We start from the raw sequence: 16,844 nt of genomic DNA, 5'->3' as shown, positions 1-16,844 counted from the left end.
CTATTTGCCAAACTTGAGTGGCTGGGTAGCTTGCTCCTTGCAGTACAAGATATCTGGTCCAGTTGTCTGCAAACTGTCTGTTAAGACATTATCCCCACAAGGGGAATCTTTTCCATGCAGAGAAGAGGAAAGGATGAGTGGGAAAACAAAACACAAAGAGATGTGTATTTTAAATTAGACAGTTGGCCATTCTTTCACAAGAACTTAGCTGAACATGAAGATGATAATTACGATCATTGAAATTATTAAGATATCAAATTTTCTACTTAGCACAGCCATCGAAATATGAACCTCAACTCAGTACACATTAAATAACTTTAGATAGTTCAAAATGGCATGTCTATGTTCTTGAGAGCTAGTCATATAATTAACGAAGTGTGTTTGCAATGTTATTGGTAAGAGGATTGAAATCAATAATCAAATGTACTCAAATGGCATTTGTTATTAGACACAGAAGTTCATGAGGCCTCACCCTCGGAAACAAACACCCCACATTGTCCTAAAAACAGTGCAGGAGGAAATCAGCAGCTCAGGCAACATCTACGAAGGAAATGAATACATTTTGGGCTGGGATCTTCTTCAGACTGCTCAAGATTCCAGCATCTCCAGTCTCCTGTCCCTAGGGCAGTAGAAGAGCAAATCTGAAGGAGTTTAAATGAGCTTGAATCATTCCAGTACACTATCATTGGTTTATCACAAGATAAGCATAACCCACCTTGCCAAGAGCGATGGAGCAGGCGGCAAGACCAATCAGCCCACCCTTGCGGCTGTGAGGATGTTGTGACAGTGCAAACTCTTGCGACAGGATCTGGATTACATGTTTTATCTGCCCAATGTTATTCTGTGCAACAAATTCTCGCACCAACCTGAACAAGAACAAAAATCAAGATTAATCAATCATAAAGGAACCATTGTTAGATATTCCTCCATTCATATCCTCCCTCCCAAAGTGTTGATTTTGCTTTAAGGTACGGATTTACCGTCCAGTGAGGCCGTCCACTCCAGATGCCCAAATACCACATGATTACGAATATTCACATTTTCTAGAGTCTCTCAGTGAGTAAAGATTGTCAGACATTGTTTTGAGGGGCAAGGTGGTAGAGGACATCCACCACCCTAAACAGTTATTCGCTACACCACCAATGCAGTTTCCCCTGCAGTGTGTACCATTCACACAACATGGATAGACACAAAAAGCTGGAGTAACTCAGGCCCAGTCTGAAGAAAGGTCTCGACCTGAAACGTCACCCATTCCTTCTCTCCAGAGATGCTGCCTATCCCGCTCAGTTACTCCGACTGAGTTTAAGCCAGCATCTGCAGTTCCTTCTTACACATTCACAAAACGTACTCTCAAGTTACTCATCGATGCTACTCCAATTACACCTCCCAAATCTGCGACCTTGACGACCAAGAAGGGAAACGGCAGCAAGCACATGGGAACGTCACAGTTTGAAATGTTCTATCCAAATTACCAATCATACTGACTGGGAAATATATCACAATTCCTTCATTGGCATTGGTTCTAAATCCCCACATCCAACAACACTGTGATGAGTGCAGCATTTCAGCAAGGGAAACTACCGATGTTATGGCCCGGGCCACCATCTCCAGCACCCATGCTGTGATCATATTCAACTTGCTGCAATGGATGGACCACATATTCTGCACGCCCAGCGCAGATATCCATCACAGCAAGAGATTCTCAGGAGGATGGAAAAATATATTGAAAAGATATACTGAAAAATTATAAAGCACCAAAGTACCTGTACGATGAAACTCGCAAATCTCTACTTTAATAATGTTTTAACAAATTTCAATTGCAAATTGTATGCTGTAAATATGAAATTATCCAAACTGAATAACCCCAAAATACATCTGAACAAGTTCATCTAAACAAGTTTACCATTCCTAGACAAGTAGACCCTTTAAAAAAAACACTACTGCACATTGGTACCTTAAGTGACAATCTACTTAAATGTTTAGATAATCCTACTCAAAGGAAATGAATGAACCGTAAGGCAGCGATAGCAGTTGGCAATATGCAGTGGGAAACTTTACCGTAAAGAGTATGGAACATGAGATTGAAAGGATCCCTCTAGGATTCACTTTGCTCATTGCTCAGAAAGGATATTCTTGAGAAATCATAAAATAACATAGAAATGGGAAGGAAATAATCACTTTAATGGGATTGCATTAAAAGTCCGCCAATAGTCAGTTGAAGTGGAGAGCAGTTATGCAGGAAAATTGCTGCAAAAATAATAGTCTGGTATTAGTGGGATATTTTAACTTCCCTTATTGGAGCTCCCATAGTGTTAAGAGCTTGGACGGGGTGAAGTTTATTACAACGGTCCAAGAAAGCTTCCTTAATCATTATATGGATTGTCCTAATCGAGAGGGCACGACACTGAACCTCCATTAGGGAACAAGGTAGAGCAAATGATTGAAGTGTCAATGGGGGGCACTTTGGGACCAGTGACCATAGTTTTAAAGTGATTATGGAGAAAAATAGTGATAACCCCCGAGTTAAGGTCCTGAATTAGGGCAAGCCCATTTTTGGAGGCATTAATGCCAGGAGTGGTGTTTCCACCACTCCGTGTAAAAACATTTTTTTACATGCATCTCATTCACACTTTCCCCTTCTAACCTTAAAGCTATGCCCTCTAGTCTTTAACATTTCCACCCTAGGGAAACGACTGACAATATACCCTATCCATGCCTTCCATAATATTATTGTACAGCTTCTATCAGGTCCCCCTCAACCTCCGACTTTCATTAGGAAACAATCCATATTTGTCCAATCTCTCCCTATAGCCAATACCCTCTAATCTCAGCAGCATTCTGGTAAACCACTTCTACACCCTCTTAAAACATGTTCTTTCTCGCTTTCCATACAGCCTATTCATAGTCTCCACATCCTTCCTGTAATTCCCCAGTCTCCACATCCTTTCTGAAATGGGGCAACCACATACAATGGGACAGATGCGCACAATGCAGCCTAACAAAAGTTTTATGAAGCTACTTCATGATTCTTTAACTATTATACTCAATGCCCCAATCAATGAAGGAAAGCCCCAATCAATGAAGGAAAGCACAGCACAACCTTCTTTACCACTATATCTAATTGCATTGTCACTTTCAGAGAGCTATAGACTAGGACCCCAAACTGTATACTTTCCCCTTTACATTCGGTCTCTGAATGTGATACACCTCGTACATGCTCAGATTAAACTCCATGCCATTTAACACAGAACATAGAACAGTACAGCAAAGAAACAGGCCCTTCGGCCCACATTATCTCTGTGGAACATAATGCCACAATAAATCTCTCTCCCCAGCACATGACACCCAAACCATCATGATATAGAATATTTTCCAAAATAAGGCACTTCAAACAAGCTTGCAATACGAATTAGATTGATACATCCAAAGCAGCAAATATTAATAAATATGCTCCTCGCACTATTTATCTTGCTTAAAGCTCAGTGAATAAGGGGATTTCATCAGGGTTCTGTGCTTCAAACAAATGAGAGGTTGAAAGAGTGTGAGAATGCACCAATAGAAGGCATTTTTGTATATTAATAACAATATGTCTGGGCGTAGAGGTAGAGACAACATAATTAACCAAAGTCATTGTAATACTGAATGAAAATAGGTTCTATTGTCATGTAAAATAATTCCAAACTAGTAACTAGCATCTAAGCTCAGTACTCCAGCCACTGATGTTCTTGCATTTGGCACTAGTTTCTTTTGGACCATGCACTACGCTACATGCAGCACATTCACTTCAGAACTTCTGTATTACCCAGAGGCAGAATTTTGAACAAAAGGTGACCATTATATTTCCTCAAACAAATGTCCATATTCATACATTTAAATAGTACCAATAATGTGAAACACCAACCGTAGAACAAATATGTGAAGATGATGAACAATCAAACGGAGGGAGATTAAAGATGCATCATCAAACATGGATTTTGAGGAAGAGGGAACAAAGCTTTGAGATGTGAATTACAGTGTATAATCGAGGGAAGGCATAAGTGTCTAAAGTGGACAAGGACAATGGGAGACCAAGAGATCAGAATTATGCAAAAGCAGACTTTTGCAGAGTAGGGGGTGGGTGGCAGAATAGACCCTTGCAACCCTTGCATGCGACAACTAACGATTTTCAGATTAACTGGTCAGAGATTGCAAAGATTATACATTAGTACAGTTTGGAAGAATAGAATATTTGTTTTCCATTACTTCTTCAAAATAAGCATTGCTAACCATGATGACTGACTGCACATCTGAATTAATGCCGTGCAAAGTCATGTGAATGATGATGAGTGCACTCCAGAGCACAAGATTTCACAGCTGAAGGCACAGCTGCCAATGCTGGAGCAAGACAGGGAGACATTAAAAAAACAAAGGCCAGAGAAGATGAGTGCAGAGATTTGGTGGTTGCGATACTTTGGATAAGTGGTTGGTATTGACTACATGATACTGCACTATCTCTAAAACAGCTGTTTTTTCCACCAATCCATTACCACTCTCTGTTGCCTGCAGCGATCTTATCATTTAATTTTTTCTGGCCACTCGTCTTCCAGTTAAGTAGTATCACTCCAGTAATGCTATCTGTATTCCCTACCCTTCTCTACTGGAGAACCGATTTACTTGGGGACCTGACCCATGTTTCAATCATCTATATCAGAGAGAAATGGCACAGAAACAGAACTTTTGGCTCGCTGAGTACATACTGATCATCAACTTTTCATTCACACTAATCCTACACTCATCCCATTTTTTAATAATCCTTCCTAGATACCTTTAACCTACATTCTAGAGACAGAGAGGGAAGCAAACACCTCTTTGAAGGGGAGGATATAAACACCTGGAGGAAACTCACAGGCTCTCGGGTACAACGTGCAAACTCCACAAGGACAGTACCCAAGTCTGGGATTGAACCTGTGTCTAGGATGCAGTGTGACTGCAGCTCCACTCGTTGCACCACTATGCTGCCCTGCTGAACAATAGGCATCCACAATTGGATCTGTCATTACCTCAACAACTACCATTTGCGTATAATTTTTTAACTGATACACTATGCCGGGATGCCTCGCCGACTAAAACCTGTTACCCTGTTGCATGAAGATGGGAGAAAAATAACGATCAATGAAGATCGTTTGAAGGAGGATTTTGAAGGAGGGAAGGAGGTGGTGAGGAAGCAAGTTTCAGAGCTTAAAGTGGGAATTCCACAGGTTCCCATGGCAGCTGAAAAGACAGCTGCATAGGATGGAAGAATTAAGATTGGGTACACGCAAAAACCAAGGCTAAGCATTCTTTGGTCAAGACATTGGAGACAATTTAGGTCAGGTGTTACGGGTAAACAGATCTTAGTATGGAGGTTGTGATAGGGAATGGGATCCTACTTTTATTTCCCTCCCCCTCCTATCCTTTGCTGAGGGAACCCCAAGCTACAGCTGTGATCATTCATCAAGCCCTTTGTGCAGTTTTCTCGATCAGCATGGCTTAAAGTCAGACGACATGGTGAACATTAAATTTTTATTACTTTGAAACTTGATAAGTTTAAAACTGCTGCAAAAAGAGCCCAACATCTGGCAAACAGGAGAGGAGAGATACAAGACTGGTGTTGAGGTGTAAAGGGGAGCGCAGCTGGCAGGAATGACAGCAGCCTGTTGAGTACAGGAAACATAACACGGTGGATGCAGGGATCTGACAACTCTCATGGCTGTAAGGGAACGCGCATGTGGGGTAATAGCATCCAAGGGACAGAGCAACACAGCTCAAAAGACAAATGATGTCCCTTCTTGGAATTAAATTGCACAATGTTCTTCTTAATTCAGGGAATTTAGAAGATTGAAGAATATTTCACTTGAGGATTTTGAAGAATTTGAGTTGGCAGTTGCAATGAAAATATCCACTGATGGAAAAATAAGCTTGAGATGAATTAAGCAGCCTAGGTTGAGAATGCACTTTTTCCACACAAAGTAAAGCAGAAATGTGAAACACTTTCCCTGAAAGGCAGACACTGGACACAATTTAAAGTGACCAAAGTAGCTAAATCTTTTGTTTGGTTTAAGATGCTGTGAAACTACAAAGCCAAACAAACACAGAAATTGTTGGAATACCAAGGTTAGACAGCCTCTGCTGAAAGGGAAACAGGTAATGTTTTAGGTAAAGATCTGTTTTCTCGCTCCACAGATGCGGTTTGATCTGCTGAGCATTCCCCGTATTTTCTGTTTTTAATTTCAGATTTACAGCATCTGCAGTTTGACTTTCAACTCCAAAGCAAAGACTAGTAGAATCAAGAACAGAACATCAATGATCTAGCTCAGTGGTTACCAATCTTTTAAAATGAAAGCCCTCAGCAAAATGCATGCCCCACCCACATGGGCCACCCTTAAATTTGGATTATCCTGGCACTCTCACAGATTGGTAGTGGTACTGTGACTGCTGCAGCTGGAAGACCAAGTATGTTTTTGACTATTTCAATATTTTTTTTGATTTTTCTCACTGACCTTTCCCACAACTATAGCATTACAAAAGCCTCTAATATTTAAAACCCTTCTGCATGGGTGTGAGATAGGGGGGGAGAAAATCCTATACACTAGATTGGAAACCACTAACCAAACAGAAACAATACTGAGCTAATTGATTTGCTCCTATTTCAGCACCTAAGTTACAGAGAAAGGTTGAACAAGTTAGGTCTTTATTCTTTGGAGCGCAGAAGGTTAAGGGGGGACTTGATAGAGGTCTTTAAAATTATGAGAGGGATAGACAGAGTTGACGTGGATAAGCTTTTTCCATTGAGAGTAGGGAAGATTCAAACAAGGGGACATGATTTGAGAATTAAGGGACAAACGTTTAGGGATAACATGAGGGGGAACTTCTTTACTCAGAGAGTGGTAGCTGTGTGGAATGAGCTTCCAGTGGAAGTGGTGGAGGCAGGTTCGATTTTATCATTTAAAATTAAATTGGATAGGTATATGGACGGGAAAGGAATGGAGGGTTATAGTCTGTGTGCAGGTAGATGGGACTAGGTGAGAGTAAATGTTCGGCACGGACTAGAAGGGCCGGGATGGCCTGTTTCAGTGCTGTAATTGTTATATGGTTATATGGTTAAACCAAGTCAACTCTCCATCAGAGTAACTACATCGCAATACAAGATTCCTGTACTGCATCCCAGGATAAGCCAACTTCAACTGCTTAATCACTGACCTTTGCTTTATCACAAGATCAGAAGTGTTTGCTAAAGATGGTATTATTCACTTCCACCGACTCCATCAGAGGCAGAAGTGGTCTGCACCCAGCATCTGACAAGGTCCAGCTCGAGCTGGGACAGGTGTGTATAATTTGCTCTGCACAAACTCCAGGTAATGATGTGTCCAGCAATGCAAAGTCCAATCATCCATCAATTAACAAATTCAAAGTTTAAAGATTATCACTTTGCAGAAACTTATTTGGACCAGCCATGTAGCTACAAGAGGCTAAATACTCTTCAGCAGGTGATTCATCTTCTCATACTCCAAAGCCTTTTCATCAGGCACAAAGCACAAGAAAGCCATGTGAGACATTAATTCCCACACACCTGGATGAAGGCAGCTCCAGAAGGCAGTTCAAAAGCTCAGTACCACTTGTGTGAAAGTAGTCAAATCTACCAAATCAAAGTTTTGTCGTTTTTCTTTTGCAGTTTAGTTGAATACTGGAGATCAGTCACAAAACTTTCTGAAACAATCAGAATTACTCAGAGTGAAAGGCCTTAGCAAAATCTTAGCGTTCCATCACACGCGCTTCTGGTTTTCCGGCCTAATTTATATCCATTGTCTCTGCCCCCTTCCCCCACTATTGTCAGCCCATTGACCACTGCATCTCAGTTAAATTGGGATGGGTCAGCAGTCCATATGCACATTGAAGCCATGTGCATCATTCTAAAAAAATGTAAACTCTGCATGCTTCCCATTTATTGTTGGCATAGCATTTTATGAGTGAAAACAATTCTAAGAATCCCCCCCTACCCATTTTTATATCGTAAACAAAAGTTTAAGATAAAACCTCTCTGAAAAATGAGTTGAGAAGTAAAAGTTTTATAGGACTGTAATTTCCATACAGCACAATATTCTGCACTGCGGGTAAATTGTTTTTTTTAAAACTAATCTGCTCATTTGAAGCCAGAAATTTCCAAAAGGAAACACACCCCAAGGCACCTCCTTGTGCATTTTGCAACTGATAAAGGCCTTCTTTTTTTTTGAACCAGGGACAATAACGGCCAATTCTGTCCTCCTGAAAAACATTGATGTAATGAGCCTGGAGCAGAAATTAAACTTTACAAGGCTGCTCTAATTCAATTTTAAAGCTATAAAATCTGTGGACAGTGTTAAACTTTCAGATTTCCTTTTCACATTCAGACCAAACACAAAATGCCTCAAATTACACTTACAGGTCTTTGTGGATATGACATGAAAAGCAAGTACTAAATGGAAAAATATTCACAAGATTATGTAATTCAGGAAGTTATGTGCCATTCAAAAGACATTTATAAATCTATAGGGGAAGTTCAAGTTCTCTCAACGTGCTTGCAGTCTAAAATGTTTAAGGGGATAGGCTCTCAATCACTCACACGCTATCCTTGTAAAAACGTCCTATGAATTTACAACTCTCCCTGGACAAGATATCCCACACCTGTGAAAGAAAACAGTGCTGCCTAGAGGCAGAAAGTCTACACCAATTGAGACCAGTGGAGTGAGCCTTTAGTACTTTAGGTTTGAGGGGCCCAGCAAATGATGAGAAGGACTATATTCCTCCCTTTAAAATTCAGGATCATATGACAGCATGATAATCAACCATGCAGCTACTTCAACATTTTACACATTCAATTAGACCATTTTTTATATATATATTATAGAATCAAATAAAAATTACAATGGAAATTGAATGATCAGAGTAATTGTAGTTTCAGTGCAATAACATTTTTCATTAAGAAGTATTGTTGAAACTCTCCCATGAGATTTTGTAAATCTATCAATCCATCCCTGCTCCATTTATTGTTTTGAAATTGATCGAGCTTCCGCACCATTGTTAGGAAGTTGAACATTGCACCCCCTATGAAACGCAGAAGAATTTCACTTCTTGCACGAGTGTTCCAGAGATAAGGGATGCATCTCCCTATGCAACCAGGACTCACCACAACAGACATGAGGTTGATAATATATCTGTGGTAATCTTGCAGCATGGTGGTATAACGGTAAAGTTACTACCATACAGTGCCAGAGACCAGGGTTCAATCCTGACTACGGGTGCTGTCTGTAGGGAGTTTGTACGTTCTCCCCATGACCTGTGTGGGTGTTTTCCGGGAGCTCAGGTTTCTTCCCAAACTCCAAAGACACACCGGTTTGTAGGTTAATTGGATTGGTAAAATTGTAAATTGTCCCTCGTGTGTAGGATACTGTAGATGCGGACTTGGTGGGTTGAAGGGCCTGTTTTCGTGCTGTATCTCTAAACTAAACCAAACATTACTATCGTGGTGCAAATAAAGTTTTATTTCCATGTTAAAATGGTGCAAAGGACCTCCAAGTTTGTCGAAAACTATTTTTACATACATTTTCTTTCTGGGATTCTGCACAACTGATCTCGTTATTTTTCCAACAATATAAAACGGCTGCTGTCACATAACAATATTGCCTATCTGCAGTAAAATTGCATCGCTGCCATTGGAAATAATTTGAATGCATGTCATTTTCACTGGCTAAAATTGTCCAGGAAGAGATATTGCCTGCAGCAAACCCAGGAGGCAAGGATGCAGAAAATTATACATTTAGCCATTTTCCCATCTCGCCCAGTTGGAAGGTGACAGCTTAGTTCTGACCCACTGTGGATCACATTATTCTCACTTCCTGTTCTCTTGTCTGATCCACCCATCACAAATTCTCTCTAAAACCAAATATCAGTATGCTCGCAGCTTTCCATTTATTCAACAACTGAGTATTCACAGGCCTGGGGTAGAACTTTACAATGATTTATAATTTACAAGGTTAAAAACAATCCCCCGCCCCCTGATCGCAACCGAGCTCACACCATAACAGCCAATCTCCAAGGTTAGAGGTTTTCCAGATGGAAAAGCTCTCAGCTTCTACCTTGCCCAAACTACCATATGCCATCCTAACTGCTGGTACACCAGCATTCTTATTGTCCAGACACAAAATGCTGGAGTAACTGAGCAGATCAGGCAGCATCTCTGGAGAGAAGGAATGGGTGACATTTCGGGTCGAGACCCTTCTTCAGACTGATGTCAGTGGAGGGGGTTTGACAAAGATAGAATGTAGTCAGAGACAGTAAGACTTGTGGGAGAACTGGGAAGGAGGAACGGAGAGAAAGCAAGGGCTATCTGCTCCCCGATTCTCCCGCCATCAACCCAAGTCAAGTGCAATTCACTGCATCTAATTAACCTACCATTATGTCTTTGGGATGTGGGAGGAAGGCAGGTCACCCAGAGTGTGCTGCCCCGAACATGTAACACCAACTGTTTCTTCTCCGTTGTCAGCAGTATGTGGTCCGCCGACATTACTCTTGGAGTTACCACATGCAAAATATTACATTGATTGTGCCAGACTGTGATTTAGGGAGCAACACTTTGGCCAGAGGATCTTGATGACATTCTCCATTACAGATAACTGAAAAATTATTTTGTAGTTTTACAGTCAGATTTCTTTCCCTCTTGTCCAATTACAGCATTTGAGAATCTCTGTCATGTTCACTTCCCAGATGACCTCAAGCTATGAAAGTCACTGAAGCTCACAACATCAGTGGGGATACCACCTGACGCCTTGTTATTTTTCAGTAGATACATAACCTTCATTATGCCTATCAGCCTGGGGTGTAGTGAGATTGGACCAATCAATTTGCTGGGGATTTAGCGAAGGACATTCTCTTCAAATACAGAATCACAGTTGAAGTAACTCATGACATGTTTGAACTGAAGAGCCAGTTTCCACACTGATTGCCTTTGACTGTTGGTAAGGTCCTTGAGAATAGAATCGCATGTAGCAACATTTTTGTTGTTACCAATGTTTCGTAGCTACAGTGATGGAGGTAACAGAGCAGATTAGGTACTGTTCAGACCCGCAGTCACGGTACAGGTGATGCAAACACCTTGCTCAGATGATAATACAATTGAAGAGTAGCAGTACTTGGACCAGGGGCATAGACCAGATGACTTCTCTGACAAAACAGGATGCTGGTTATGCCAAGACCTTGTTTCAAACATTTTATCAACATTAAGCAAAAAGATGGCTTAAAAGGACTCCCTCCTCATGACTGATAGAAGGGGAGTACCGAACACTCCATTCACGTTTTGAAACAATAAATATTTCGGCCTTGCTTTCAGTTTGATGAACGAGTTGGCTGATTGTCTTTTATGTTAAAGTTAATGTGTGGCCTCTCTCGCCTGGAGCAGGGAGTGACAGAGACACGTGGTTAATTCTGGGATCTGGGGACTTGACAAGTCAGAAGATTCATCCATCTGTGGGGCAGCACAGTGGCCCAGATTGTAGGGCATGCTTCCATGCTGTATCTCTAAACTAAGTGACTTAATCAAATTGAGCTTCTCTCCTGTTTCTCCACGAGTGCTGGTTTTCAAGATCTTCGCCAACCTTCCAAAACCACGCATTGGGCTACCCGTTATAGTAAACAATCGGCAATAACAGACAACATTCTCGCTCCATCCCCCATGGTCTGTTACAATGAGTTTAATGTATTAAGAATGATTGTCTTGAAATAACATTAACTAAATTGTCTAATGACACAAAACCCACAAATACATAAATACCTCATTAATATCTGGGCATGGATACAATACAGGTAGTTCTGCAAAAATGCAACCAACTAATCAGGGAACAGTATTTCTATTACTAATTAAAACGCAATTTTGATTGAAAGAACAAAGTCACTTTGGAAATTGACAAGCAGAATAAAAGCTGTCTCACATGAGAAATCAATCACATCCACGAGTTCCTCCGAGACGTGCCGTCCAAATTACGACATAATTGTTCCTCCATATTCAGTCGGACATCCTCAAACTCGCCACTAACAATGGCATGTAAGAACTTCACCACACTGTTTCTGACAACGAAGGATGCTCGCCATATCGAGACACAAAATATAAAAGTATAGAAAAAAAGGACGATAACAGAGAAAAAAAAAAGGCTGTGGAATAATTGGATGGGTAACAGATTAAACTTAATGTCGAGAAATGTGAATTGGTACATTTTGGTAAGGAGATTGTGAAGAGGCAATATAAACAATTCTTCAAGAATTTGAAAAGCAGAGAAATCTGTGAGTATGTGCATAGATAATTGAAAGTGCCAGGAGTTGAGGGACTGGTTTAATATGCGACAGGATCTGAGATTTTATATATAGAAGTAGAGATTACATGCATTAGGAGGTCATTGATGAGTGTTTATTGAACACCAGTTGGGCCACAAATGGAGAATTATGTGTATGGGTGTCTGGGTGTCACATTGTGGAAAAGATTTAAAGGCTTTGGAGAGGGTGCAGAAAAGATTTTGAAACATAGAAAAATAGGTGCAGGAGTAAGCCATTCAGCCCTTCGAGCCTGCACCGCCATTCAATATGATCATGGCTGATCATCTAAAATCAGTACCCCGTTAGGGATCATGACAGAAGCCTCCTCGTGGCGATCCCCAGAAACAACGACACGATGAACTCTGTGATGCGTCGGGCGACCAATTCTGTCAACATGTTGGACGACGACAGAAGCCAACAGCGAGCTATACGTCGTCTGACACGAGCGAATGAAGTACCCCGTTCCTGCTTTTTCCCCAATATCCCTTGGATCTTTAAGCCCGAAGAGCTAAATCTAACTCTCTATGTATTTAAATGATTCTAGAAATGCCGGAGACACAGAAGACTACAGATGTTGGAATCTGCAGCAGAAAACAAGCTGCTGGAGGTCAGGCAGCATCTGTGGAGAGAAAAGGACTGATCAACATTTTAGGTCCAGAGTTAGATAGAGCTCGAGGGGCTAGTGGAGTCAAGGGATATGGGGAGAAGGCAGGCACGGGTTATTGATAGGGGACGATCAGCCATGATCACAATGAATGGCGGTGCTGACTCGAAGGGCCGAATGGCCTCCTCCTGCACCTATTTTCTATGTTTCTAGATGAAGAGTCTCGACCAAAAATGTCAACTCACCATTTCCCGCCACATATGTGGCCTAACCCACTGAGTTCCTCTAGCTACTTGTTTTCTTCTTCGAGAAATTGAGACTCGTTCATTGGATAGAGTGGAGAAACAGAATTTTTTTTGGGCGAATAATTGAAGTGATCTGATATTTTAAATCATGAAAGTCGATAGTACACAAAGTCGATAGAGATACTGTTTCACTGAGGAATCAATGGCTGGGGTGAACTGGAATTATGTCAGTTGATGAATGAACTGGAAATTACACGAAGATAAAGTCACTGGCAAAACAAGTGGTCCAGATTTGGAATTCGATGCCAGGAGCAGCAGGGGAGGCTGATTCAATAGTAGTGTCCAAAAGGATTCTGAATTATGGGAAGAGACTAGGACTTGCTGAATTGCTGATATATAAAGCTAGTATGGATTACACAGGACAAATGAATGCCTTTAATACTGACAGTGCTCAGTAATTCTACATCTCGTGACATTCACACCCTCAGAATTAAAGAGAGAACATCTACACTCAACCGCCTCACCTTTCCCTCAGTGGAAGTTAGATTCTTTCTGTAGAGAAGTACAGCAGGCTTCTTTCAGGTCAAAATAAGTATCAACATTCATTGTGCATTAGATAGTTACATCACCAGAATCATGAAGTATATTTGCATGGATATTGTCCATGCAATGCAAATGCACGTGATTATACAGACAATACCTGAAACTACAATCAAAATGGGAAGGGCCAGTTCATTCTTACTTCTCTATCTCCAAGGCAGCCACCTTCCTTTTCTCATACAGTTTGTCATTGAGAGCTCGCACGATGTTGGAGGTAAGTGGTGCAAAGTCCTTTTCTGAATTCATCCTGCCGATAAAAAAACTTGATGCCCAATATTGTGTACACAAGCTGTTGAGAGAAAGTAAATTAATTAATGCAACAGGATGTAAATAGACATAATCAGGGAGAGTTGATTGGAATAAAGCATGGACTAGGAGACAGTATAGCACAAGAAGGGGATGAAGGAGAAAGGGAAAGCAAGCTGGATGGGGGAAATATCATGAAAGCGATGAGGAAAATGGATGAAGGTGAGAGGATATGACAAGGGGTTTGGATGGAAAATATGTGAAAGGCAGGCAGTATTGAGGGCAGGGCTAATGAGTGGTGTGGGTAGACGGGTAGGAAGGGTGGAACAGAGTGCTGGGGGGAAGTTTAGGCACCATCAGGTAGCAGGCGATTATCGTGGAGGGTTGGAGGCGAGCTTCAAGCAGGTGTGTGGAAAGAGGAGGGGTGGAGGCATGGAGAGGGATGAAGAGATGGAGGGATGGAGAGATGGAGGGATGGAGAGATGGAGGGCTAAAGAGGTGGAGATTGAGGGGTGATGGAAAGAGGAGTGATGGATAGGGGAAGGGTGGATAGAGGAGAGGTGGGGTGGAGAGATGAAGGGTGGGGGGTGGGTGGGGTGGAGAGGGGAGAGGTAGGGGAGGGTGGGAAGGGTAATTGCGGAGGGGGGAAGGTGCGGCCTGTCAGTGGGGGGGGGGGGTGGTCTCATGGGAAGGGGGGGGTGTCAGTAGGGTGGGGAAGCCGGTGCTGTGCACAGACCAGGAGCGGGAGCGGGGAGCGGGGAGCGGGGAGCGGGGAGCGGGGAGCGGGGACCCGGTGCCGCCTCACCTGCCGCCGGCGCTTCTCCCGGTCACTCCGAGGCCGCCATGTTGCGCGATCACATGACCCGGGCAGCCCAGAGCAGCCGAGTCGGCGGCAACGATCCGCTCGTCCGCCTCAATCCAGCGCCGGGCGGCCGGCGGCCCGATCACAGGCAGGAGAGGGGGAGAGAGGCGGGGGGGGGGGGCAGAGAGATGAAGGGGCGGCAAAGCTCAACGTTGGAATAGAGAGTGGGAAGCGCGCAGAGGATTTTCCTTTGGAGCCTGGGGTTGGGGTTGACCACTCCACCTCCCCCGTCTACCATCCTCCCCTTCCCTCATCCCCTCCCCCCCTCCCCCCTTCCCTCCTCCTCCACCTTCCTTCCCTCTCCCCCTCCTCCCTTCCCTCACCCCCCTCCTCCCTTCCCTCACCTCCACCTTCCTTCCCTCACCTCCACACACCTGCTTAAATACCGCCTCCAACCTGCCTTGCTGAAGTCCTTATAGACAACATCTAAGGCTCTGCACTCATCTACCTTTTTGGTTCATTCTGGATTTGGATCTACAGATGATGAGACGCTGATATATTTCCATTCAGGATAGAAACAGAAAATAGGTGCAGGAGTAGGCCATTCGGCCCTTCGAGCCTGCAGCGCCATTCAATATGATCATGGCTGATCATCCAACTCAGTATCCTGTACCTACCTTCTCTCCATACCCCCTGATCCCTTTAGCCACAAGGGCCACATCTAACTCCCTCGTATTCCCCCTCCCCACCCCTCTTCTCTTCTCCTATTTTCCCCTCTTCTCACCTCCTTCTCTTCTCACTCCACCTATTCCCTTCCCCTCCTCTCACTCCCTCCTCTTCTCCCCTTCCCATTGTACCTCTTCGACTCCCTTTCTCTCTCCCCCTTCTGCTCCCTGCCCTTCTTTCTTCTCCTCTCCCTCTTCCCCCTCCCATCTTCAACCCCTTCTCTCTCCCGTTCCATCCTTTCTTCTCCCCCTCTCCTCTCTTCCCTCCCATTTTCCCTCTTCAACCCATTTTTCTCTCCCCTCTCCTCTCCCATCTTCAACCCCTTCTATCTCCCCCCCTTCCATCCTTTCTTCTCCCCTCCTCTCCTCTCTTCCCCTCTCATTTTCCCTCTTCAATCCCCTTTCTCTCTCCCCCTTCCCCTCCTTTCTTCACCCCTCCCCTTCTCTCATCTCCCGTCTCCCCCCTTCTCTCTCCTCATCTTCCCCCCTGCCCCCACCCCCATCACTCTGCGTCCTCCTCATCCTCCCCCAGGGTGGGAGTCTGCCTGCTGGTGGGTGACATGGAGAGGAACCTAAAGACATTGCTGCCCATCCCATGGACCTGCTGCCCTTGCCCTTCTTGGCAGAGAGGTCCATAGGAGCACCACTGCCTTTAGGTTCCTTTCCAAGACATCCACCGTCCTGAATAAATATTATCTGCTCAACTCCTACCTACTCTGCTGATCTTTCACTTCTGTGTTTATCACAAAGCTATTTACCTCTGCCATAAAATATCCAAAGACTCTGTTTTCACTGCCCTTCAATGAAGATAGTTCCAAAAGGTCATGACACTCTGCAAAAAAAAAACCTTGTCTTATCCCGAACACATGATCAATTTAAATTCTGAAATCATCCCATGATATCACTGCAGAGTTCTACTTCAACTACTTCAGTGACCTTTCTTGTATCATAAGGTTAGAGGTAAAGATGCTTGCTGATCATTGAACAACTGTCAATTCCATTTGCAGTTCATCAGAAATTGAAGCAGTCTATGCCTGCATATGGCAAGACCCAGACAACATCCAGGCATTAACTGATAACTGCCAAGTAACATTCATCCCATGTCAAACAATGATCATCTCTAATGAGAGAGAATTTGATGTTTGACCCTCAAAGGAGGGAGCCACCACCAACATCCTGGAAGTCATTGTAGAGAAGAAACATTACAACATGTGCAGATCAAAAGTTAGTATTCTCTGAGTCACAATCTGATGTGGCAAAACATT

General features: G+C 43.0%; 1 protein-coding gene across 3 annotated transcripts in view; it reads right to left on the bottom strand.

Moving 5' to 3' along the window:
- The window catches only part of vac14 (vac14 homolog (S. cerevisiae)), a 214,195-nt gene extending 199,192 nt beyond the window's left edge, over positions 1–15,003 (bottom strand). For 2 of the 3 annotated variants that reach the window (XM_055648696.1, XM_055648698.1), the window contains exons 1-3: positions 14,858–15,003; positions 13,949–14,095; positions 716–866 (exon numbers count right to left, since the gene is read on the bottom strand). In XM_055648696.1, the coding sequence (XP_055504671.1) occupies positions 716–866; positions 13,949–14,052 (255 nt within the window). In that variant the 5' untranslated portion in view covers positions 14,053–14,095; positions 14,858–15,003. The remainder of the gene's footprint in view (positions 1–715; positions 867–13,948; positions 14,096–14,857) is intronic. The other variant, XM_055648697.1, reaches the window with a different exon arrangement.
- Positions 15,004–16,844: the final 1,841 nt, after the last annotated feature.

Source organism: Leucoraja erinacea, chromosome 17, assembly GCF_028641065.1.
Source record: "Leucoraja erinacea ecotype New England chromosome 17, Leri_hhj_1, whole genome shotgun sequence".
Taxonomy (NCBI): domain Eukaryota; kingdom Metazoa; phylum Chordata; class Chondrichthyes; order Rajiformes; family Rajidae; genus Leucoraja; species Leucoraja erinaceus.
This window is presented reverse-complemented; position numbering and strand designations above follow the sequence as displayed.